Source organism: Aythya fuligula, chromosome 2 (assembly GCF_009819795.1).
Source record: "Aythya fuligula isolate bAytFul2 chromosome 2, bAytFul2.pri, whole genome shotgun sequence".
Classification (NCBI taxonomy): Eukaryota; Metazoa; Chordata; class Aves; order Anseriformes; family Anatidae; genus Aythya; species Aythya fuligula.
In genome coordinates this window covers 10,217,931-10,245,186 of record NC_045560.1, presented here as the reverse complement: position 1 = coordinate 10,245,186, position 27,256 = coordinate 10,217,931, and the positions used below count along the sequence as shown (strand labels likewise).

Below are 27,256 nucleotides of genomic sequence, written 5' to 3'. Positions count from 1 at the left end.
GATGTTCAATCAGGTTTCGGGTTTCTTGGTTGAAAACCAGCCATGCAGTTTTATCCCTAAATGTCTGTGTCCAACGAGGTGAAGAAAGGTGTTAAATCTTGTTAGAGCCCTCTCACAGGACTGTTAAGTGATCTGGCTTTCAGCAGAATTTGTTACCTTTGACTTTCAGGCAGCAGTTTATGTAGTTGCTGATGAGGAGTGTATTCATGGACCATTGTTAATACACAGTACATGGTGTTTTTTTGTTGGGTATTTTTTCTCAAGTTTAGAACTCCTAACTTTATCATTTTCTGTTTCTAATGGTGTCTCTATTAAATCTAAACCATAAATCTACAAAAATATTATTTGTGTTTTATTTACAGTTGAGGATTTACTTTTATTATGTAATGTATTATGCCCTAAGTGCTAGAAAAAGCAGAATACCACTACCTACTCTTTTAAAAACAATGCGTGCATTTTGTTTGCTTTCTTAATAATGCGTTAATTCTAGAAATAAATAGCCATAAGTATATTTTTAGTATTGTATTCCTTAATTTTAACTAACTGCCCTAAAAACTTCCCCACACCTATCAACCATTAGGATGGGGAACGCTGAGGGTGGCTGTAACTTCATAGCTGTGTTTTCCAGATGAAGTCAAATGCATCTGAAAGCAATAAACTTAGCAGGTGAATAGCAATTGCTCCAGGACTGATCCCGGAGCACGAAACTGTCCACTAGATGCCACTCTTACTGCTCCGAAATGGAAATAACCAAGGACTACTGAGGCTGCGCCTAGATAAGCAAAATAAAACGGTAAAAAGGTTTTAAAAGTTTAACGGGGGGGGGGGGGGGGGGATTGCCTCCTATGAAGGCAGCATTCTCCATGGAGCACTGCAGATTTGCAATGCAGTTAACCATGCTTGCAGGCAGCAGCTTTGCTGAACTGCTGCAGTGAGACTTGTAAGCATTTGCTGTTTGAAAGCATTGAAGTAATATTTTCAAAACATTACATGAGAAATGACACTGTGGAAGCCACTGCTGCTCTTTGTGATCTCTACCTCGCTCGTAAAGATAATTTAAAAGGAAACATCTAAAGTATGAACATTTTTTTTTTTTTAAGGGAATATTAAAAATATGTTGTTTGCTGAAGAGCTTCCTTGTAAATGAGTGTAGATTTGTGGGCTATGTCTTCTGAAATAAACTTCCCAAAATGCAGCTTAATGTACTCTTCAAGGAATGGTACCATTTTTTCTTTTTTACAAAAGGATTTTGGAACCAAACACCTTACTGGGCAGAAACAGCAGGGAGAGAAAAGTAAAATGCTTCAACACTCTCTTTCATACTTTCTAGAACATTTAATCTCTGTAACCATGAAGTCTGGTATCATGGGACTTTTGAGGTGTAGATATAATGCCTCTCATTGGAATATGGTTTGTTCTTTCCAGTCAACAAATGGGGCTCTAAACTTGGGTTATTAGACACTAAGTATTGGCATTCTCATTAGTCCTGGACTACTCTTGGACCTTACATCTCCTTAAACCCAAAGCCAGGGGAAGGTGAGTGAAGTGTACATGCTCAGTGAGAAGAAAGAATGTTCTTCCAGAAGGTTTGGTTGCTGAAGGCTGGTGCCCACTGAAATCTGTGAAGAGGCATTAGGGGAAGTTCTCTGATAATAACTACATGAGCGCAAATGAGACAGAGGTGGCAGCAGATGCACTTTCATCTACTGCTGGACCTTTCATGTACTATCCATCTACTGTGGGCTTTCTTGTTCACGTTACAGCACAGGAACAAAACACAATGCCTACAATACATGTATAGGGCAAAACTTTTTAGACAAAGCTTTACTTCATAATTCTTCAACAATTGTCAGGTAATTAGAGTAAGGAATCTGAAGTGTTGGTTGGTGTCTGTATGCAAATACTGTTTCTGTCTGCTTCCTTCCCTGCTGCTGCAGGAAACTTGGGCAGCAGCAAGACTGGGTGCTCCAAATCGGCAGCTTGGAGGCTCTTCTGCAAAGGTCACTTGTCAGCGCCATGCAAAAATTTCACTGCATGTAGATCTAAATAATTAATTACTGCAGAACACAATCTTTTAATTTCCATCTATTAAGCTTTCATCTGCCTGCAGATAAACTCCAATGCCTCTACCAGTCCTCATAGCTTTGCTCAGCAGCAAAATTCATTCAACAAGTACTCAGTCTTTTCCTTTTTTTTTTTTTTTTTTTTTTTTTTTTTTCTTCCTGGTGTTTAAAACTAGGCCAAATCTTGTATACATCTTTGGATTCTCAGATTAGTCATACACCAAGTATGGTTTCAGGATGGGATATGTTTCTGTAGCCATGGACAGCTTATCAGACTCTAATATTTTTGTTTGCTTGTTTTTCTTTTGTAGTAAACACTACAAATGAATGAATCAGCTGCCCACAAATAACCTTGCCTTCAAGGTAAAGGTGGTCACTCCGTAAGTGTCTAAAGACTTTTGACCACCTGCTCAGCATGATGCCTGCTTACCTTACCAACTGAACATGTTGACACAATAAACTTCCAAAAAATCTGTTTTAAACTATAGATTTTCATGGCCTCCTTTTACATAATTCAGTACCTAGATGTCATTCATGAATGCAGTGTGTGTGGTGCTTCCTTCCTCAATAGGTGGCATAAATATCCACTAATTCATGTAAATAATGTACCATGGTCCATAGTGTTGTCTCTAATAGAAGAGATTCATCTGAGAGGTTCATTTGAGATCTTGTTGGGCATCTGGGTTAGGTTAAATTTCTGTATTTTAGTATTAACATCTAACTACGTAATATGTCTTTGTCAAAATGCAAGCTTTTAAAGAGGAGCTCCTAAAAAATATGTATGGAATATTAAACACAGTAACAAAGTAGCTAAATACATAAGGAAGTATCTCACCATCTCCCTGGGTATATTATTCCTGTGTTTTAGTCTCTTCTTTGGAAACAAATGGAGAAGCTATCTAAAAGTCAACATTACAATGCTGCCAGCGCAGATGTTCCCAGATCTAAGTATAACTTACACGGTATTACTATGGAAATTTCAGATACTACTTTTTGCTAACTGTTAGCAAATGATAGCACTTTAATAGCAACCATATGTGTATATTGATCGGTTGTCTCAACCTTCCCTCATTCTGGGCATGTGTAAAGAGCAGATGTCTCTCGCATATTACTGTCTTTCTTGGAATACTATTTTAATCAAAGTTCAGTGCGAACACACTCTTAACGGCTGTGGGCCTACAGTGCTTTTCCTTGGATGGTGGTTATTAAAGCATCAGTCATGCTTTGAACTTCCTTCACTGTATGATATCTTCTGTAAAATCTGGAAGCTTTTCTAGTTTCCTTTTTTTTTTTTTTTTTTTTTTTTTTTATTCAGGATAACACTGGGCAATTCACTGGGCTTTTCTCATCAGGGATGTTTCAATTTCCAGTGAAATAGGCATACTGCGGGCTTCTGGGGTCCTGTCCGCTGCAGTGGCCCTGCATCACCCTGCTCTGGAGGTGGGGGCTGCTCATCTGGAAGGGTGCACCATGTAGTCATTCCCTGTAAAGACTGCAATATTTTTAGATAGGTTGTAGCAGGGTAAGCTGGGTGGCATTCTGTGTCCTGGGGTGCATCAAGCAAAGCATGGTTAGCCGTCAAGGGAAGGGATTGTCCCATTCTGCTCTGTGCTGCATAGTACCTTAAGTATGATTAAGGAGGTATTGGGGAGGCATTGGGGAGGCAAGGACAATCCCCAGACAAGGACTGTATATCTCAAAACAAGACACTGAAACTCATGATAAGGAAGCGGCAGACGGACAGAGAAACAAACGTAAGGACTATAAATCTCAAAACTGGACATTGGAATTCATTATAAAGATACAACAAACGGAAGAATTGGCAACAACCAGCTCTCGCAATTAAGAAACATGCCAATTCAGCAGATTCCTGACCAAAGGTGAAAAGTACACTGTGAGGAAGACTCGGGGTCTTCCTCCCAAAGACCCCTGCCCACGTCCCAAAGACCCCTGCCCACAGTTCTTGGAAGGCTCTACGCAGGCGCAAGGTGCCAAAAGGCTAATTAGCATGAGAAGCGAGGGAAGGCGGGGATAGGTAATGCATATGTATAGGTGCTTGTAGAATATTGATAGATTGATTGTATAAATTCAAGACTGCTTTCCGCTTTAGGTATGCACGATAGGTGGAGAGATCCCCCGTGCATCCAGCGCTGCAATAAAGAATATACCACTTAAAGGAATTTCGGCTTCGATCTTTGAATCAATCATTACATGCAGTTTTGGGCTCCACAGTATAAGAAGGCCATAAAACTATTAGGGAGTATCCAAAGGAGGGCTATGAGAAGGGTCTAGAGGGGAATGTGTATGAGGAGCAGCTCAAGTCCCTTGGTTTGTTCAGCCCAGGGCAAAGCAGACTGAGGGCTCATGGCGGCCTGCAGCTCCCTCACGAGGGGAGCAGAGGTGCAGGCTCTGAGCTCTGCTCTCTGGGGACAGCGACAGGACCCGAGGGAACGTCATGGAGCTGGGACAGGGGAGGGTCAGGATGGGGGTTAGGGAAAGGGTCTGCACCCAGAGGTGATCTGGCACTGGGACAGGCTGCCCAGGGCAGTGGTGACAGCACAGAGCCTGCTGGAGTTCAAGAAGCACCTGGACACCTCTCTCAGACATAGGGGCTGATTTTTAGTTACCTTTTGTGGAGCCAGGAGTTGGACTTGATGATCCTTGCGGGTCCCCTCCAGCTTGGGATATTCTGTGATTCTGTTATTCTATTAAAACAAGGTTTGTGCTGGACCAATGCTATTTATGACTTTGGGCCAAATCTGCCAAACAGTGTTCTTGGAAAGAAAGAAGGCAAAGCATTTACTTATTATTATTATTATTATTATTATTAATATATTTTAAAAAATTTCTCTTGCTTGCTTCCCCCCCTCCCCCTGTAATCTATGTAACTTTTAGCAGTTTTAATGGAGAGGTACCCTGAAAATTGAATGTTCAACCTCAAATTAATTATTTAGTCTTTAAATCTTGGCACAGAAGCCTTGCAATCAAATAAAAATCTAACAGAACAACCTAGGAAGATTACTGTTTTTATTTTATTTTATTTTATTTTATTTTATTTTATTTTATTTTATTTTATTTTATTTTATTTTATTTTATTTTATTTTATTTTATTTTATTTTATTATTTTATTTTTTACTGCACTGAACTATGAAATCCAATGTTTACACAACTCCAGTCCAACTGTAATCCCCACTGTAAAGACCCTCCTATTTTACCGATGGTATTTACCAACCGCTCCATGGGGCATATTTCGCTTCCTCAACCCTGGTGCTGCAGATAGCAGAGCAGAGCGTTGTTTAGGATTGCAGCTCTTTAAAACTCGTTGTGCCCATATTTCAAGTACAACAGCCAAAATAATTTGCAGTTTCTTCCTAAGAAGCCCTATGGTGTTTGGGTTGCCCAAGCTCATATGATAATTGTTAATTTTAGAATTTAAATACTTTTTGTTGTATTCAACAGCAGTGGGCAAAAGGTTTCTGAAAACTGGTTTTTGGCCTCTTCGATTTTGTGGATGAATTAGCTTTTATATCCATTAAAATGTTTTTAAATGGTACTAATATGAACATTTTTAGTCTATGTTTAAGAATGAATGCTTCTCTGGACTGAGAAATAAATTTATAATTATGTTTAATGTATATTATTTTTTAAAAAATCAAATAATATTAAGTGCTTATTGTCCTAATTGTTTATATCCAGTAATGGTGGTATTTCAAATCATGGTTCTTTAAGAACAGTCCTGTCCTTAAACTGAAATGTTCTGTTCTTTTTTGAATCAAGACCTTATTTATTCCCATTATCCACCCACTTATGAGTGACTGATATTTATATACTTTGCTCATTTCCAACAGCAACAGGTTCTTAAGCAGAGGTGAATATTCCACCCATAATATTTTAATCTGCTGTTAAGCTGCTTTATACATCATATGGCAGAAAAATAAAACAGTTCTGTACATGTGGTTTCTAAACCTAGTTTCCCATTAAAAAAAAAAATAGACTGAGAAGTAAATTTTTTAATTTGGATTAACTTAATTTAGCTGTTGTAACTGTTGGCTGGAGGATTGGAAAGGTGAAGAAAGCAGAAGTTGGCTAATTTCAATGGGGTATTTGTATTTAACAGTGAAGGCTAATAATGCCTATTTTTTTTTTTTTTTTTTTCTGCATCCTGGATTGGTTTATTTTCTTTTATGCCATTATTTGTGTTTAGTGAACAGCTGTGTCTGTAGTTTCCATTTGTAGTCTTTTAGCTCTGTGAAGTAGCAGAGAAAGTAATGGACATTTGCAAATTAATACTTACCGTTATTTTCTGCTAATCTGATGTAGCTCTCCTCTTTGAGCATGGATGTAATATCAGAGCAGAAGTAATTACTATGTTAAAACTAGTACTGCAGCAGAATATTTTGCTAATTAAACTTGTTGCATTTAAATTGCTTCCTTTGGATCACTGTATGGAACTGAACTGTTTTGAACAATAAATGAACCCACTTTCTTTCTCAGAGGCCTAGGATTGCAGATGGTCAGATTGCATGTGAAGCACCTAGGCTCTGAATTAGTCTTTTGTGTGAAAGAGAGAAAGGTAATTTGAATGTTTGAACTCTCTGTTCCTCCCACACATACACAGGAAGCTTGTCTCAAAATGAACAATTCTCTAAATAAAGACTAATAAGAAGCTAAATTAATTAGAAGGTGTGATTTGAAAAGACATTGATGAGAAGAGTCTGTCATTTTAGACAAATGGAACGGAGCTAAATAAATTAGGCCACATTAATATCTCATTGTTCTGTGAGCAGCTTTCTTTTATTGCATTCATTAGAGGGTACTTCTTGAAATGAGCCTTTGCTAGCCATTATGGATTCAGTTCTCATTTACCAATGCCTAACACACAGATCTTGCATTAAAAATGTTTCAGCAAATCCTCATAGTTTCTGCAAATTAATATTTATATTTCTGGATGCTGTGCTTTTCATCTGCAACATAGTAGGCTCTGAACACCAATTTTTTCCTACTGAATTGGCAGTAAAGAAGTCTTACATCAAAAGATTTGGGAGGCAGAAGTCTGAAATAACTTTATAAAGAAAACTGCAGTCATAACTTATACAGTAGACTCTTCCCCCAAATAATATTCTTTCCAGTATTTATTTATTTTGATAGAAAATACCCTGCCTCATGACTTCAGTAGTCCTTTGATAACTTTTTAAAGTGTCTTTTAAAAGGTCCCTTGAGTATATAATTAGGATACATTGGAAATGCGCGTCTCATCACACATTTCTTACTCTCAGAAAATGAAATGTATGTTTTTCCTTTTCTTTTTCTCTCTCCTGCAGATGGAATATTTGGGAGATGTCAGCAAGTGCCAGTAATAGACATATACAAATACGACATTTCACCCCCTGTTCTTCAGCGCCTAAGGATCATCCTGGAGAAGCTCTCACACAGAGGTATAGTGAAAACCCAGGACTGAGAGTTAGTTGCACTGGGGGTTACAATTATTTTGTGCTCCCTCTGTGGGGATGTCTTCAGAAGCTGTCGAGCGCAGTGTGTTCCAGGCCCGGTGGTGCAGACTTTATGAAAGTAAAAAGCTTTCTGACTCACTGAATCTGCAACGAGGGCTTGGCAAAGCAATTTCAGGAGAGGTACTTCCTCCTTGCACAGTGCATATCTGTGACTGACACTCTGTATACAATAAAATGTTGGCATCCGTGAATGCCGGTGTCATATAAATAAATCAGCAGGAAAGAAAAATAATTTTCTGTGTATATTTTTGCACCACAGCATATTTCAGGGTGCATATGTAGAAAACACAATAGTTAGCTAGAAAAAGTTCTGAACTTTCTGATAAATTGAGATGCATCCAGCTTCTCTGATTTCACTACAAGCTGCATTTACTGTGTTCCTTTTAATTTTTGTTCAGCTTTCCAAGGTTTATCTCTTTGCTCTTTCCAAAGATGAAAAGGATGTTCTACCCTCTGAATGGCATTAACTTGAACTAGCAAATCAAAACTTGGATAAAGTGAAAGATGATAAGGTCAACAAACATTTTAGGTACTAATACATGTAATACACCTCTGTTGGAGACAGCTGCAGAACCATGAAATCATTTTAATCTAAATTATTCCTAAAGCATTGTTGGAATGGTTAATTTTGCACTTGCATCATCTGTGTGGGTGTTTGTTCCTAAACAGATTCCAGTTACGATCTCATTTACAAACTCGTCATATTTTATTAATATAATGCAAGTGTGATTATGAGAAAAAAGTGGATTTCTCAGAAGTTCATGACTATACTTGGGATTGGACTTCCAGTTTGGAAAACACTGGGTTAGGTGATCCAAAAATTTTCCAGGGATTTATTTCCTGTTCAGTAGCCCATCCAAATAAAAAAAAAAACTTTTGATGAAACTTGATTGTAGTATCTCCTGGCTGATTAACAGTTATATGTATATAGTACTTGAGGCATTTCACATCTATTTGTCTAAAGGATGACTTAAGCAAATTTATGAAAATACTATTTTGTCAGGGCAGTATGGTATGGCTGGAAAATCTCTGTCTGAATATGGTGAAGAAGGGATTACAAACTTATCTCAGACAGCTAAACCGATGTCAGCGCTCATTTACATTGCCTGAATATTGTTGATAAGTCACATGTAAAGCTTCCTCCACAGGGATGTCAGAGCTGAGGAAAAACCTGCAGGACTCCCACACCCTTCTTGAGGGCATGTATAGGCCAATGGGATACCCCAGGCCATTTCAAATAATGCTCACCTGCCTCCGTCTCCTTGCCTACCATAAGATTTTGGACAGTTCAACTGAACTGAGGTGGCCCCTGCTACTTTGTGCTTATCTGATTAATAAAACCTGTTTAAGGAAACTGAGGTGTTGAAATTTGGACTTGTCTCATATATATATAATAGAAAGAGAATGACAATGAATACACAGATTGAAATTGTGGTAGAGAATGACAGTTTTGCTTTTATCTTTCCTCACTCATGCCATTTAGAGGTGCATACACAAATACATATATGCTTTGAACTGATATAAAACTTTTGCAGGCTCTTTTTGTGGCCTGTGGGTATCCTAATGATGAGAATCTTAAATACATCTGTAAAAGATAGTAGAATGTCCTTGTTCAAAGTGATTGACGTGATAAAATCACTTTTTTTTTTTTTTTTTTTTTTAATTCTCAGTATCCTTGGCAAATTCTGAAGTGTTTAGTGAGGGCAGAAATATGGAAGGAGCAGAATCAATACAGGCTATCGCATTAATGGATTACTGACATCAGTTGCTCAGGGAAGACTCTGCTGTTTTCTGGTACTATCAGATGTAATACATTCAGCCCTTAGGAAATATACACTGGCCGTGATGGTCACTTGCACACAGGAACACTTGCAGGTGTTCCCCTGCAAATAGTGTGCAAAACATCATGACCATGTCTGCAGCATAGATGAGCAAGATGTCAAACCCATTTCAGTGTTTCAGCTAGCCTCCAGGAAGGGCTTCATTTTTTTCTGAAGTCTTATTTGCACTGCCTAGCTCCACTTAGTGATGCCCAACTTCCCTGAAAGAGATAAGTACAGCATCTGTTCTCTCCTTTTTGTGAAGAGTGGGACACATTTCTTTTGGAAGGCTTATATTGTAGGTCCCAAGACAAGTAAATCTTTTAACAATGTCTACATCAGACATTTTCTGGCTTTATTAGTCATATTTACTTAACTGTACCAGATACTTTGGAGATAACTAAGTGGTTTTCTAGTTTATTTTTATTTTTTTTTTAATGTTCCTTACATTATATTTTGTTTGGTTTGTTGTTTCCTTCATAATGACTTCTTGCAACATTACTCTCTCTCTCTTTTTTTTTTTTTCTTTTTTTTTTTTTTTTTCGTAACAGTGGTCTGCTGGCATCTATTTCCCTAGAGTTAAAAAAAAGATCAAAAATCTCATAGAATTTACATCCTCATATTTTCATATTTGCACATCACTTCTAAATGTTTCCCATATTTGGATCAAAGTCCAAATGGAAGATTATGTGGTCAGATGCTATAATACAATAGACAACGTGATGGGAATAGCAAATACCGTTTGTGATTCTGCTATCTCAGAATGTTTACTACAATAAGGAACCATATGACAGAAACTCAGATGAGTGACACACTTGATGATAATCTCTTTAATAAAGGACTTTGACTAAGATTGAATTCAGGTTTCATAATGATATAGATTTTATGTCTTCATTACACATTGAGTGTAATGTGTCCAAACTATCTACTAGTAGATTGATGATAGAAATTAATTCCTTAGAATATAATCCTTGGAATATTCCTATGAAGGAATTATCTGTTATCTATTCAAATATCCTTGTTCACAGCATTTTCATTCATACTGTCCTTGATTCTGTCAATTTTTTTTCAAAATACTCCTCAAGAATAAGAGTTTCTAAATATACAATTTTTATAAATGTATCTATATGGGAAAAGCCTTTCTTACAGTTGCTGAAACATCATGATGAATCACTTTTTGCAATCAGTGGTGCTATAGTTTATAATATATGAGGAACTGAAACATTTCTCATTGTCTGATAAACAGAACAATCAAAAGAATGCTGTTTAGATAGGACTAAAACATTAGAAAAGGGAATTGAAAGAATTACCAGCACAGAGGTGTGATTGAGTAGTGCCTGAAGGAACTGGAAATACTTATCACTGTGGTTGGTCTTTTGCATCCTCCTTGTCCAATCTGGGAAATGATACTGCTTGGAATACGCCTGGAATGATAAATCATCCATATACTTTCCTGCTTGAGTTTAAATATACAACATATCTTTTTACTGAAATGGATTAAATATGTTATAAAATGTTTTGTGTTCTTCTTGTCCCAACAATGCTACTATGAAAGCAAAGTGATCAAATTACTAAGATTCTTAGCAAGACTGTGGAAACATTTCATTTCATTCTAATGGTTGATCTATACGACTAGAAGCAATGGAATGCGATAGGAGGTCTAATCATGGTACATTATAACTCAAGTGTCAGTGCATAAATAGTACTTGAAATCTCAGCAAAAGCAATAATAAAAGAGGATATTAGTATTGTTCAACTTGCTTGTTCCAAGAGGGAATTATATTTGTTTCACAGAATGGTTTCTAACCAGTGATTCAGGAGACTAGCTAATAACATGGGACTAACTATGTGAAAGTGCAACTGCCATAGCACATTACATTGGTAGAATAAAGAGTTCAGAGATGGAGCCTTGAAGACACACTGCCTTAAAGACACCTTAAAGAGCTCAGGGTCAGGTATTTGCTCAGGGACATGACAAGTGTCTATCTTAGGATTCTGCCTCTGGGAGGGGCCCCTGTGCCTGTTTAGGGGAAGAATGTAAGGAAAGTTCAAGCATACAGAAGCATTTCACATGATACACCCTCTCAGTGTTACATGCTTGGCGATATATGGTTCTTCTGAGCCAGAAGTCCTCTTTTTGTGTTCTTTGTATGTCCTGTGGACACCGTTTCTAGCACAAATCTACAGGACACTGTCCATTAGAAACAAAGCATGTTACACTAAAAATCAGTCTTTCAGCTTATGTCTTCTCTTTCACTTAGATTTTAATTAAATTTAGAATCTATGATTCAAATTACCAATGCTATCCCTTTACTGCAGGAGCCATGCAAGCATGACTATTTGAAAAAACAATCACATTAATGCTTTCATTTGCTTGTCTAAGCTGGAGCCATTACTAAATGTTCCCGAGCATGCTTGTCACTACTTACTTTTTTGCTTTAACACCTTGTTCCCAACTTTACTTGCAAGGAAAACAATTTCTTTCACACTACTTGGAAATGAGTCCTGCTTGAGTTATTTGACTATCAACAGTGCTAATACAAGAACCAAAAAGAGGCTTGTGGGCTGTGGAAGTAGACAATAGATTTACTGAACATTTGAAAAAAGTACCACTTTTTTCCTCTTGTTTGTCTTCTTTGTAACCCAGGAAGCTCTTGGTGGAGAGTAAAAAGTATTTGTGCTAAGTTTTTTAGCCAGTTAAATGTAAGGTAATTAATATAACTTTGCTAGAAGTAATTTTATACTCTTATAGCAAATTCATTTTGAAAACTGAAATGATGTATGATCAGTTAACTTGAAAATTGAAATGAATGTGGCTTGTCATATGAAGCTTGTGAATTACAAAATGGTTGCTAAATATTTCAGTTGGGGCTATTTTTCAGGGAAAATTAGAAAAAAAAGTATAATTTGTTACTGCAACAAAGGTGACGGACTTGAAAGTGAATTTGTAATGTTCGGTTTTGAAATAAACTTAAAGGGTATAATGCAATTCTTGTACTTATTTTCAAGGTGATTATTTACATTATGGAGGTATTACCTACATTGTGGAGGTATATAGAAAGCTGAATGAGGTAGGAGAAAACATTTTTTTCTTTAGGTTCAAATATTGATGTAAAGGAATGCAAACTCTTCTGTTGGCCTTAGGGGCTTTACTTGAATAGAACAGTGTGTTTACATCAAATTTCCTGGGCATCAGCTTGCTCCAGACATCATTATACTTAGCAAATTCTTCTCCTAAATGGTTGCTGAAGCCAGGAATTGAAGCATAAACCCCCATGACATGCTACACTGGAGGAACGGTGCTGGGACTGGATGTATTTACCTTCTCCTGGTATCGCTGTCACACTGCCTTAACTTTTTGGCTCAGTGGATAATAACACTGAAAAAGTAGCAAAGAATTCCTGCCTTTAAGTGCTAAAGCACCACTGATATTTTTTAGGTCTTCAAAAATGTAAGTAGAACTTCCAAAAATTTAGAATGAATTTCTAAGCAGCAAAAAGTAGACATTTTGAAAACCTTTTGTGAATGCCTGGTTTAGTTCATGTGTTTTGCATGGCACAGAACTGAAAATGCAGACAACTTCCATTTGGTTCCCTGAATAGCTGCTCCGCTCACCTGACATAATCTGAAATGGCATTGACTTGCTCTTTACCATATAACACATTTGTGAAATATGTTCTTCTCAGGAATTTGGTCTTTATGAAGAATGTGCTGGCATTGCAGAAATTGATTATATGAGCAAAACAGATCCTATGTATTCCAGCAAAGATATTAGAAAATACAGAAGAAAACTTTATATATACATAAATTTAATTTACAACATATACAACATTTACATGTATATAAATTTAATATACAACATTTTTTGATTTTGCATCGTTTGAATATTCCTCTTTGGAAGATATGTATGTCATATCTATAGCATTATATATATATTGTTTAAAATTATGATCAATCAGAGCTTTGACTTATGTTTTTTGATAAAATAGCACATTAACTAATATGTTTTATAGAAAGGAGAAAAGGTCTCCATGTCTCCTTTGTGTCATGTTTCTGTCAACCAGCAGTGACAATTGCTGACTGGGATCAGAATTCTTTGTGGCCCAGATAACTTTACAGCTTTTCTTCTGAAGGAAACATAGAAATTAGTGATAATATAATGCAAATATCAAAGACTGTCAATCAATTCCTGTCTTGCCTTCTTTGTTTTGAAGATCTCTGCAGCACCTCTTGGATTTTAACCTCTGAATTAATGCTTGGTCTTTTCCATGAAGCTCTCTGTATTGCCTCTTATACAGTTTGTTCTATTTCTGATCTTTGAAATTTGGAATCCATCTGTGTTTCCTCCTTCTGTGGAAGAAACCAAAGATGTCTTTTCTTGTTCCTGCTGGAATTCACTAAGCAAGCTCAACAGGCTTCTTTTGGATGGCCTTGTTCTCAACATTGGACTGAACAACAGCTCAACAGCAGAAAGTCTTTGTATTCAGGTTATTCATTAACATGCTGCCCTATTAATGATGTCATATGCGACTCTGATCTTCATTCTTATTCTCTTAGATCATTCTTTTTAAAAAAATAATACCTTCCAGAGGACCTATGAATGCACTGGGCTTGAAGTGGTATAGGTACATGATGTTTTAAAAACACCGTTAAAAACACAGTAATCAAATTGCAGTTCTTATCAGTTGTTCCCACACTTGGAATGTCAGCTAATACCAGTTGAAGCATGAGATTACTTCTTTAGGTGCTTTATTCTCTAATAATACTACTTTTGGAAATTGTGAATAACAATCTAGGATATCCAAACTAATTATGCAATTTTGGTTCATCTATAATTCTATATAGCACATTTACACATTCAATGTAAGTCTGATTTTTATCATTGTGCCACTACTGGTGATTTCTTCCTTGCTTTATATGTTTAATATTAAGGAATTTATTTTCCTCATCTATTTCTAAATTCACTGCATTTCTTTTTTATCTACAGCTTTCATCCCTGTCTACATGGCCTAACGTTCTATTGTTATCAACTCTTAATGACACCCAGTGTTTGACATTTTTAGCTTTAAAATATGTTCTAAATTCTGAAACATTTAGGTTTACCTTTTCAAAATTGTTTTGCTTTTTAAACTTACTCATATAAAACTTTAGTAGGTAGATCAGGTCCCCCTTTTACACCATCGTATGATTTAAACTTTGGCTTGTTTTAGCCATCAGTACAAATTCCCACAAAAGATTTTTTTTTCACTTTGCTATACAGAATGCATATATATATATATATATATATATATATATATATACTTTTTTCACTTTGGATATTTTTATTCTTTATCTTATGGCTTTTGCAGAATGGATCTAACAAATGTAGCAGTTTTCTGCAAAGACTGGGTGATATTAAGTCTCTTTTTTTAATCTACTTCTGTTATCTTTCCTGCCGATTCTTAGCACATACTTACTGTATTTCACACATTTCTCCTGTTTTGTTTTGCTTGTACATATGTGTATGGTCCTGGTTATACAGTGCAGCTCACAATAATAAAGTCATACTTTCCCTCCAACACTTGTCCATTGCTCAGTTTCTCTTTTGAAGCCTTGCACAGCCTTAAAATTGTATAACAGACTTTCACCTCATTTTGAGTCTTTGATTCCTGTTGCTGTCTGCTGTCTGGTTTCTAATTAAGCATTGCACAGACCCACATTGCATGCTTAACTAAACTCTCTTCAGTCGTTTAGGAATTCTTTGACAGTTCTTCTGGTTAACTTGCCATATTTCAAACATACAGTTATAAAACTACTTCCCTGCCCTGGTTTTGTTTTTGTTGTTGGGTGTTTTGTTAATTGATTAATTAATCAATTAATTTATTTTTAATGCACTATTTTTCACATTCCTTTAGCATGGTTAGATAATAGATTTTCTTTCCCTTATTTTACCTACAGGTTTCCCAACAATGCAGAACCTCTGACTCACAAAGTTGACTCCTTAATTTTTTAGAAACACATCTTTTTGTTCCTTTTAGCTTCTGTATCTCCACTTGCTCTGGTGAAGAAGTCAAATTCCCGCCTGAACAACTGCTGACTGTTTGATCCTAGAAAGCTGTGTTTTCTTTAAATGCTCCTTCATATTCACTACTCTTTTTAATTTTGTTAAAAAAAAAAATTCTGTCAGAGGTGGAAGGACTCTCTGTCCATCTTTATAGTATTTTTTCCTCTTCTAGTATTTTTTCACCTGTTCCCAGCTTCAACATTATTGGACCAAGCTTGAAGTTCTTATGTGTAATAAATACCATTTGTGTGCTGTTACCCATTTGTTTAGAAGCAGCTGGCTGTCATATACATATGTTACAGCCAATACATTTTTTGGGGGTATATTGTATTTCATCATCCCCAGCCTGTGTTTTACCCAGCTGACACACCGAAAAGGTTATCTGGGACACATGGAGAGGAGCCACAAGCAGAGCAGGAAACTGTAGGGGGGCAAAGTCCGACAGGGGATGGCATGTGGGAAACTGGAATAAGGTAGAACTGAGATGGGAGAATCATATCAGACTCATGAGTGGAAACCCATGGTACTGACAAACCCTTTTTGTAATTTAAAAGCAGTTGACTAAAAAGGCTTTTGGGTGGAGGGATAGGCCAGCTGGCAACCAGCAAGAGATCTGAGAGTGTCCTGGGTCTGGCCCCTGAGAGAGTCACTTACCCTTGTAGACAGCACAACACTGCTTCATGTAATTGATGGTGCAAGTGAAGTGTTAAAAATATAAAAATATCTAAAAATGGTAAAGATATGTTTGTCTTTACCACAAATTCAATTCCATAATCATTCCATTTTACTTAATCATGTTTTTTTTTGTTTGTTTGTTTGTTTTTTTTGTTTGTTTTTTGTTTTTTTTTTTTGTTTTGTTTTTTCCCTGTGTTGTAAATGCCTGATCAGTAACCCATTGGAATAACTTTGCTATACTTGAATGTTAAGAAATGACCTTGATGAACAAAAGTCTGTTTAAGCTAGGGCATTAAATGAATAAGATGAAGGTCACCCATAGTGACAGATGGCACCTGTGTACAAACCCAACTGCACAACTTGAAACTGGCCCCAACTTTTTATGTCTTGACTACCCAACTTTCTGAGTTTCTCTGCATTTCCAGGTGGTTTGTAATTGCTGAGCTATCCCTTAGCTGAGACCAGTATAGATTTTGCAAAAGGTTTTTCTCCTCTTCCTTCAAGTAGCTGCTTCCATTTATTGCTGTATTTGCAAGGTGAGATCTTTTGACAGGGTGTTTTTCACAGACTTTAAATTCCACATCGGTCCTTGTTGGGAGCTGTCAGCTGGGAGCTGTCAGTCCTTCGTGGTAAATGTCCAATATCTAGTATTACATATCTATGCATAGTGAAAAAGACCATGTGAGAAATTACTAGGGTGTGTTACCGTATAATTTCCTCTGGTGTTATCCTTATGTGAAACGTTTAACAACTGTAATTCAAATAATTAATGTTAAATAGTTAAACAAGTTAAATGTTAAATCACACAAGTGCTAGTTTGAGGGTCCTCTGGAGGTTGACTAGTTCAGTCACTGGCTAAAAGCAGGACAGCTGGCAACTATATCAGAAGTCCTACAGGAGTCTTGAAAACCTACAAGGTTTTCCTCCAAGGATAGGGATTTAAAACCTCTTTGGGTGACCTTTTTGGCCAGCCCCAAATAGAAGAGGTCCTTCCCATATCCACTGTAAGTCTCCCAAACTTGTGACTTCTGCCCTTTGTTTTACTGTCAGCCAAAAGTAGGAAGAATTTGTGGTCTCTCTTCTAAAAAAGGCAACATTTTGAAGCTTTGGACTTTTTCTTTTTAAAGAATAACACTTAGATACTTCATACAATACTTGACGTTCATCATTCATTAGTTTCTAACCTGATATGCCTATTGTGTTTACCCTCATTCCAGAAAAAAACCCTACATATACTAACTTAAATGAGGTATCATCACGTGCTTAAAATATTTGCTAAGGTCAATTCTGTGTGACTAAAGCCAAACACTCCCAACGGGAAAAGAAACAGAGATTAAGAAAATCATTATGTTTAAAATTGTTCACCTAAACACTTCATAAAATACATATGAATAATGAATACATTTTCAGAAGTAAGAAATGAATTGGAAACAATTTATAAATGGAAGAAGGGTTAAACTTACCATCTAATGAAATCCTAATGAATAAGTCAATCAGCCCAAAATAGGAAGGAAAATACATTATCATATGTTTTGAGTTTTATCTCTGTCATTACCCCCAGTCTTCAGTGGAAAATCTCTGCAAGATTGGGCACTATCTTGTGTTTGCATCTATGTAGGTGATAATGCATTCTTCCCTTTCCTTACATCAAAATGAACTTTCAGGCTTGAGCAGAGGGCAGAGATGTTCATAGAGTGATATATTGATTTGAAATTTTGGAAAATTTAGGAATATGTTCATCAGAAGTGGAAAATATTTAGTACCAACTTATTAACCTGTGAGCTAATTCAACCAGTCAATAAATACAAATGGAATGTGGCCCTCAGTGTGAGTTTTTCAAAATGGGAAATTTATTTAATTATTTATTTATTTTAAAGCAGAGAATAATATTAGAAAGGCTGGATACCAAATTCAATTCAGAAATGTGGAAAAAAACTTGAACCCATCTTGGTGGAACACAGACTTTTCTCCCTTGTGGGCAACGTGAAACCTGTCTGCTTTTAAATTTTAATTAAAACTTAGATTAGTTATGATCATCTAATCTTTCCTTTGCACTGCAGTGTCTGATCTCTATGTATAAGTATCTAAAGTTTAATCTGCTTCTGGTCCTCCTAGATTTGACAGTCTAATTAAGTGCTCAACTTTAGCACTTAGTATATAAGAAATCCCACTTCATGTTTCAGTAAGATTTTAGATAAAATTGGTCACTACCTATTCTGTTGACATCTTTCAGAATAATTGGATTGTTTCATCTTCAGTACTGCATTCGTCTGTTTTAGGAACCAACAGATTTCCTTCCTGCATTATGCTATAAAAATTATTTGAAGGCCAAATATTGATAGTAAAGCATTACTGACATGGTTCTGGTTGAACTTAAATACATACCTTCAGCACACAATTTAATATGTAAAATGTTATAAACATGCAAAGAGAGATTCTAAAAGTAGTAGCTTATTTTAATAAAATCCAGTCTGTTTTTCTCTCTGGGGAGTAGTGCCTTAACAACACATGTGAGTACCTCTCCAGTATTTCTTACAAAAGGCCTTGCCCACCCCTCTCTTGGTCTGCTCTTCAGTTTTCTTCTCTTTGGGGCTCTGCCCTTCACCACATCTGATGTTCCTTGTGATGAATTTTTCTCCTTTGAACCTTGGGAAGAAATGGCATTCACATCTTATTGTTAGGCTAGCATCTTATCGCAGAAAAAACATGCACAAGTCTACCATCTCCCCTTACACATGTAGATCTTTTTCCTTACGCCAGTTGCCTCAATGAGTACAAAGGCAGGTGACCCAAGTTCTGGTAATGCCAGCATGTATTGTACAGATGGAGATGTTAAATCAATTGCTCTCAGCAGCTCTGTGGCTTACATTCACTCAATGGGTGTGCATCTCAGCAGTAAACGTTTTTAAAGGGGCTGGAAATTTGCAGAACCATAAACCCTGCCACCTTCACCTCCTCCTGGCCCTGTCCATACTCAGCGACAGGCAGTCCCCAGGCTGCATTTTGCCTGAAGCTTCTCCACTACTGGGATTGATTCGGTGCACTGAAGGTGTATGCTCAATTTGTGGGGATGGCCTTCATCTCACACAGCCACTGTCTACGGTCTGCGTCTGCTGGGGCTCTCCATAAACAGAAAAGAGGCACTTTCAGGATGTGATTCATCTGTGTAATTTTAGACGACTGTAGGATGAAGTGAATCACATCCTAGATTTCTCTGACCATATTGCTCTGGTCTCCGATGGCTAGGGAGTCCTAGGCTGATTACCTCTGCTGTTTCATTTAGTTGCATGAATTTTGTCCTTTGTGCCTCACTGAATGTGATATTCAAATTCTGCCATGTTTCAGGCCCTATGGAGAGGTGTTTAGAGGAATTAAGTTGTACTTTAAGGATAAGCAGCTCTGGTGCAGCTTTAATGCAGTATTATATAGGCTGAACAGAACGTGAGAAACAATTTCAAATTCCCAGTGCCAGGGTCACTGAAAAAAGATACAAAACAACTTTGCTGTAGTTTGCCCTGGCCTGTACTCTTGCAACATTTTAATTATTTTGCTGAAATCCTCTGGGTACTCATCAGTTATCCGTGTAGCAGCATAAACTAATCAGTGCTCAAATTCTGACCTTTGTCGAATAGCAGGTGCTTAGGCCGTTTCTAATCCTGCTGTGCTATTTTGGCATAAACTTTTTTTGTGCAACTCATGCTAGAATACATCCTGGATTTATCTTGAACTTTAGTTTGACAGGTCATGGTGCAGGGCCTTTCCTGACAACTGATTCTATGAACTTTTCTCATTGGAAACAAGTTCAGTTCTTAGCTTTGAAAATATTTTATAGTCTTAATATTTCCTTTACTTTATACTTCATCAATTTTCTTTAAGCTAGGGATAAGATAAACCTCCTAACGTGTCTTTTATTTTTCAGTGACTCCATGTTACCTGGTATTATTTTCCATTATTTTCCTTAAAACAATTTTATAAATCATGCAGTAGGTTGAGATGATGAGTGGATTGACTTGGATTTTTCAGAACATTCTATGTCTCCTCTGAAAATTATAAAAAAAAAAATAGACTATCTTTGTAATTTTCTCAAATGCTGTAGTAATGGATCCGTTGGAACAATCAAACTGCAATAAGCAAATTTTCTGTGTAACAAAGAAAGTAGGCCTGGAACTTCCGTATTTGAAAATGTTTCATTAATTTCAAAATACAGTACCAGTTTCTGTGTTTTTGTGTTAGTCACTCTTCACTTAAGCTACTGAAAGCATCAATTTTTATAATAAAACCTTCCATTTTGGAGCCTTTCACCTCCCTGCTGTTTTACTGAGCAAGTTGCTGCTGAGGGTGGGTGTTGCTGAGAAGGAAATGGCATTGATTTTCTGCATTTTGTCAAACAGGAGCATTTTTGTCATTTTGGAGCATTTTCTTTAAAAGAAAAAAAAAAAAGTTCTATAAAAAAAACTGTTACACTCTTTTTATTTATTTTTGCTGCTGTTATTTTATCTACTGTTAAGATTTTTTTTCAACCTGTTTTCTCTTTTAAGTTTTCCACCTAATAATTTCACAAATATATCTGTGCAAATGTCTGATTAGCTGACTGTATGTCCTCTTGAACAAGGTGAGCTAACGAAGTGTAACAGGAAACTCTAGATACTGACTTTCATAATGACAGAAGCCAGCTGAAACCTCATATAAGAGAGCCTTTCTAACCTTTTATAAGAGTTTTCAAAACATTCAACGTCACCCTGTGTAGATGCTGCAACTTCAGCAGTGCAATAAAGAGTGAGCAGCAGGTGGAGCATGCATATTGATTTAAAAGACTTTTGCACTGCAGGACATTGAATCCCAGAAAACTGGGTTTAAACAAAATCCAAGAACCCTGAGAGTAGTGCCACCAGTCCTGAGATGGAAGAAAATATCCTGTGGTTATTATGCACCTTATAATTGGTAGTAAGACAGAACTTTCTTTATGGTGGTGCTTGCTGTATTGTTCAGTACTTTGGATAACGAATCTTACATTTTCCATGTGCTCTTTCCAGTTCTGTAAGGTTCTTTAGGTATCCGTGTCTACTTGTGAAACAGTTGTTGATCTGGGGTTGAATGTATGGAGAATAATCGATGATCAGGCTCCTTACCTGCTCTGCTGTGATGCTGATTAATGGATTTAAATTCAGTACTTCTAGGTTGAGCTCTCATAATAAGTACAGTACAAGTGATGCTTACTTTCTTGAAGATTTGTGAAATACTTGCTACAACTCCTATAAATAAGAGATTTAAGGAACTTAAGATCAAAATAAAGTGGATCATTTGTCTCCAGGCTGCAGAATTGCTTAGCTTGCTTTCCTTGAGTTGGGTAGGCAACAAGTCAGTCATTGCAGATTGTGTGTATTTTTATAGGACACAGTGTTGGAAGGAAGCAATTTTTTATCAGTGGATTTATTATAGTAGGACCAAGTACAGTAACATCGAATTCTGTGTATTCATTTCATCTGAACTGATCTTATACATCACCAATTAAGATTGCATAGCTTCTGTGCAAGTAATTACTTTGTAACTCCTACATTCAGAATTGTGAAAATGACATTATCAACCCCAGTAATAATTTTCATTAACCTCTGTATCTATTCACTTTGTTTACAAGTTAAAGATGAAGGGCCATTGAGACCTGGGCTATTTGCTTCAATTGTCACTGTTGCATCCCATGTTTCTAATATTGAACAGTGTGAACTTAACCTGCAATGGGAGTATCCAAAGAGAGTCTTTGAGCTGTGCAAATTACTTGTTTCTGTTTTGCTTCCTTACTTAGCACAGATGGGAAGCAGAATAAAGCCCAACATCTTTTCACGTATTGGCAAAGCAGGCTGAAAAGTTTGTCAGAAGATACCTGGAAGACACAAAAGTATTTAACTGCTGGAATGTGCAGTCCTATCATAGAGCTAGATCTTCTAGTTGTAGCCAAGCTTTGTCTGAAATAAATATTGTTATTACCCTGTGGCAGCAAACTGCTCTTTTGAATTTTTACTGTTGGTCCTGCTCTCTCCTTTAAGGCATTAAGTCTACTGACATATTTCTGCAAACTGAAAGAAAGAATCCAGAAGCGATCATTTGTTTTAACCATCTAGCAGGTCTGGATAGGCTTAAAAACCTACTGCTCTGGGCTGGTAAATGATAAAGAAGTGCAATATTAGCTCACTTCAATGATTCGTCTAGCTGAACATCCTTTTCTGATAGTTATCAGTGGCAGATATTTAGGGAAGAAGGGGAAGAGAGACAGTGAGTACAGAAGCTTTACAAAGCATACAAGCTTTTCTCTTGTATGACTTTTGACATTCTGTGGCTTAAGGACTTCACAATTCTTGTATATTAGTAAGGAAAACTATTTATGATACATAGAGGCAACTAAAATACTAATGCTAAAGCAAAGAAGTCATGACCTATGATGAAATAGGAGAAAAAAAAGAGCAATAATTGCAGCTAGTCAGAACAAATAGTGCTCCCGTAAATGTCCTTTGTAGGTCAGTGAGATTCATTCTTTCTCTCAAATTCAGTGTATAAATAATAGAAACATTTTTTTGGAATATTGTCTTTCCATAAGCAAAAAATCTTTATTATTCATAAGGACTTTTGAGTTCTCTCAAGAAAACCATATAGTATATCCTAGGATAGCTGTCCTGTTTTTCATTAAAATAACTCCTACAGTAGTTAATAGTTCCTTCTTTCATACAGGATTTCCAAAGCCCTTTGTGAACAGAACACCTCTTGGCATCCCTCAAAACAAACTGAGTTATTCTGAAGCAGAGCCACAGTCGGAAAAAGTTCTGCATTTCCAAGGGCAAGCATTGCACTTGTGCCAGAGCCTGCGGAGAGCACACTGCTCCCCTGCCTGCTCCACCAGAGGACTCTTTCTCCTTGATTCTCATTAATGTGGAGTGGTGTAAATGAAGCCTGGGTGTAGTATTTTCATACTAATGCTATTTAGCCTATCAGCAGTAAATGTATTCCTTTATAAATGAGGCTAACTGGTTTCTTGGAGTCCTATTTAAAAGTGAATATTCTTACTAGGGATGCATTTCATAGGAGACTTGTTTTCAGTTTTCATGATAACAGGCCATCAGGCCACTGTCACTTCCTCATTTTTCAGGGTATCACAGAGAGATTTCCACGGCGTCTTCTGTTTTCTTACTTTGGCCATACCACCGCTGATTCTTATTACGAATTTTTCATACATCATGTGTTCGTGCTTTTGATGGGAAAGGAAAACATCAGCACCTTCTGGTTTGGGCTGTGAAACAGATGGACAGATTTTGCTGAAAATGATGATGCTGTGGAAAAAGTACACAAAAGTTTAAAAGCAAAATGGAATCTGCCATGGATCCCTTTCAAAACTTATTTTGGCTAGAGATTAGCTGTGATCCAGCTGTGGAAAGAAACCAGTTATATGCCCCTTAGTCTTCTGCAAGCTGAGCTCCTGGAAGCTGCATTCCATCTGCCTTGAAATCTGTGTGTTGGCTGATTTTTCACTAAGAAATGCTGCAGCCTCTGAAGATGGACAGCTTTGGGACTCAGAGTGGCTGTGCCATATGATACATCATTTGACTGTTAGACACACTGTTTCTTTACGGGCAGTATGCTTAGTAGATAATCTATTAGGTCCATTTACCCTTTGATTTCTGATATTGCTGTTAATTAGTATGAATTCTGGCCCCATTGAAATGATGTTGTAGGCCATATCTCCCACTGCTTTCTCTGGGATCAAGTTTAATTTTTAAAGTTCTTTAATGAATTTTCATTATTCAAAAAGAAAACCCCCAAAAACAACCAACCAAAAAAAAAAAAAAAAAAGCCTTTTAATTTTTCTCTACTTTTTTTTTTTTTTTTTTCTTTCTGTATGGAATCAATGTCAAGGCTGCTGCTTCGGGAGAATTTTGTTTGAAATTTAATATTCACAGAAAAGCAGTGTTATGATCCTGCCAGAAAAAAACAAAGCAAAACAAAAACAAAAACGTGCCAGCATACTTTAGAAACTGCCCCAAAGCAGTCTACGTGGATCTGTGGTTGCTGTGTCTTCCTTCTGTTGCAGCCATTGCTATGGATTACTATTTTGGACAAGATGTCTCTTTAAGTTCCTGTTGGGTTAGTCACTAACTCTGTAGAAGCTGCTTACATGTAGAGGTATGCAAACATAAATTTTAACAGGTGCTCTTCAGAAACTATGTTCATCAGATTTTTGTTCTTTGAATTTGTGAAGACGTTGAGCTCACTGGTGTCATATCAACTCTTCAAAGAGAATGCTGGAATAAGTGGTTTCAATTCACTTGATTGCTGTCCACAGGAGAGCATAAACATCATAATGGAAGATGCCTGAGTATCTCTTTGGGCTCAGGAGGAGTGTTAAGACTATTCCCGTGTTCTGATGGACCTCAAAAAATGTTCTAGCACCCCTAAAAACACTATGCCAGCATGCTGGACAAATAACTAGTTTGATTATTTTGTTTCTGTGTTCCTGCTGAAGGAGCAGACATCCAAATGAGGCAGCATAAACATGTAACAGAATGGTTGGGCTTAGTGTTACAACTTATGTAAAAATCATAACTGTCAAAGACTTAAAAGATTCATCATCTGCTGTATCATACACTGCCTGCCTCTGCAGCAACACATCCAAGGCAGCAATCAGATAAAGGCAGTATTGAAGCTAGAATCTTTTCTGTGTGTCTCAGAAGGTTTACACTGGAGACTAATACATCACTGAGTCCATCTATGTTTCTCTGCCCTTCCAAAGTTTTAAAGCTTTATCCCATTTAACATTTATTTATTTATCTATTTATTTATTTTTCTGTTACAGTGAAATCCAAGCACCTTTTACTTTTCAGTATTTCTGTTCTCACTCTGTCTCTGGCAGATGAAGAATTAACATTATCCTGGTGGGACATTAACGTTAACAGGTGGGACAGGGGAGGACTAAAGGATCAGGTTCACAGAGATATGTAAATGTTTATATTTCCATTGATTTCAGTGGCAAGTCTCCCACCTGCATAAGATGCTTAAATATGTTTTTTGGACATGGACCATAGTGATTAGCTGAGATTTTACAGGAAATCAGTAGTGGCACAGGGATCTAAACCCTTCAGTGTTCTTTGAGTTCATCTTTTTGTTTTGTGCTTGCTGGGATTATGTGAAGTCTAAGCCTTCCATTCTCACCAAGCTGATTTTAACACAATGGGACAGAGGTGGGGAAAGCTGCTTTGATAGCTGTTTGTGTTGGGCATTATAAATGACTTCAAAAAGGCAGAAATGACTTTAAAAAGGCATTTACAAGTGACCTGGTACTTGCTGGGAGATGGCCACTGCTGTTGGATCAGAAGCTATACATGTAGGAGAGACAGAAGTAAAATCTCTCTGTACTGTTAAAAGGATCAATATCAGAAGAAATGTGGGGTAGTGGGGGAAATGGGAACACTGAGAAGGTAACTGTGATAGTTTCTGAATATTTATAACCTCATTTGTAATATGACACAACTGAAAACAAAGGAGATGAAGTCTGTGTTCAGAATTAAACTCTAATTCTCTGGGTTAAAGGGTGAGATGACCTGTTTGTGCTATCTGCTTTAGGACAACATATGGTGTGGTTGATACCGGCTCTAAAGAGTGGTGCTCATATAGCTGTAATGATGGGTATGTGAATATGGTATCAGTTCTCTGGGGAAAGCTATAAATTCAACACAGGGGGATAAAATGAATGCAGTATCAATAAAAAGATATTGCTGCTATTTTTGTCACTTGTGCACTGACACTCACAGTATTGGCAATAACATGCAGGTCAAAATATCTTCCAAAATGCGTTGAAAAACAGTTACTCTGCTCTTCAGTTTCAGCAACTGGGAACACAGATCTGATTTTAAAATAAATAAATATGGTCTCTTGCTTCCACTTTGATGTAAGAGCTGTTGCTACAGTAGCAAAGGTTATGGGAACTAATTCTGGAGAGGAATGTAAATATCAAAATGTAGGATAACATGGAAATTATATTGATTGTTATAGTAAGGGCATTTTCTTTCCCTGCATGCAACAAAGTAGCCTTTTTTCTGTGTTAAATATAAAAAGAAAGAATAAAGGAAAGGCTGCTTAAAAAAACAGTTTAGAAAAAAATAGTGGAAAAATACTTAAAAAAGCTTGCTGCCTTCAAATATGTGGTCTCCGAGTTCAAGAAGGTAATAAACGATTTGATCTTACTGAATTAGGCTGAGGTTGGCTTGCTCTTAAAAACAGGATTTTTTAGTCTCTTTGGTCATGAAGGATAAACTTAAAGATAATTACTTATTCCGTATCTATATCTATATAGTACTTCCCTTTTTGTGGTGAACACAGTTGTGAAAAGTGAAGCAGCCTTTTCTTATGTACATGCAGGTTAGCCAGACACTTTTGTTAAACTGTGAGCCCCAAATTAAATAAATTCTGAAACATAGAGTTGTGATTCATTTACCTATAATCTACAGTATTATCATAGTGCTTAGATGCTCTTCTTATGGACTTTACTGGGGTTAATACAGTACAGAATCAGTACAGAGAGCTTCTGGGGAACCTGTAAGTTAAGAGACAGCACATCAGCACTCGAAGACCACCAGCGCAGCTTAGGAAAGCTCTGAAACAATATTGGTCAGTATATAGGCAGTAATTTTGCTACAGCAAGAGCCCTGTGGAGTTGAGGAAAGGCTAATATGTCTTTGCACAAACAATTCACTCTATCAAGACTTGAACTTACAGCTTTAGGCAAGAATATTAGATACCTCAAGTCTGATATATACAAAGACATTTTTTTTTTTCCAGTTCAGTTGTTTCTGTACCTTCAAAATAATGGGTGAAAGGAAATCAGGAGGTTATTCCTGTGTGTTATGACATATTTTTCCTTCAGTTGAAAGTCTGGGAGAAAACTGAAAACTTAGCTGCGGATTTTAATAGTGAAAATTCAATACTGCAGCCTCATTACTGTTCTGCTATGGATTCTGTTCATTCGATATCTTGATATTAGCACTTATGGCAGTAAAATTGTTTCACTTTATTAAACTAAGTGTCTAATAATATTTAGTTGGAGAAAATCAAAAGTGCATGCTAATGTCACTCTATTGACAACCCTTCATCCTCGCAGCTGAACTG

General features: G+C 36.8%; 1 protein-coding gene across 1 annotated transcript in view; it reads left to right on the top strand.

Annotated features, from left to right (window-relative positions):
- Window positions 1-27,256, top strand: part of PTPRN2 (protein tyrosine phosphatase receptor type N2) — a gene marked incomplete at its 5' end in the record, with an annotated part of 646,773 nt that overhangs the window by 156,947 nt on the left and 462,570 nt on the right. Inside the window, one exon of the mRNA XM_032183394.1 lies at window positions 7,385-7,498. Coding sequence (XP_032039285.1) covers window positions 7,385-7,498 — 114 coding nt within the window. The remainder of the gene's footprint in view (window positions 1-7,384; window positions 7,499-27,256) is intronic.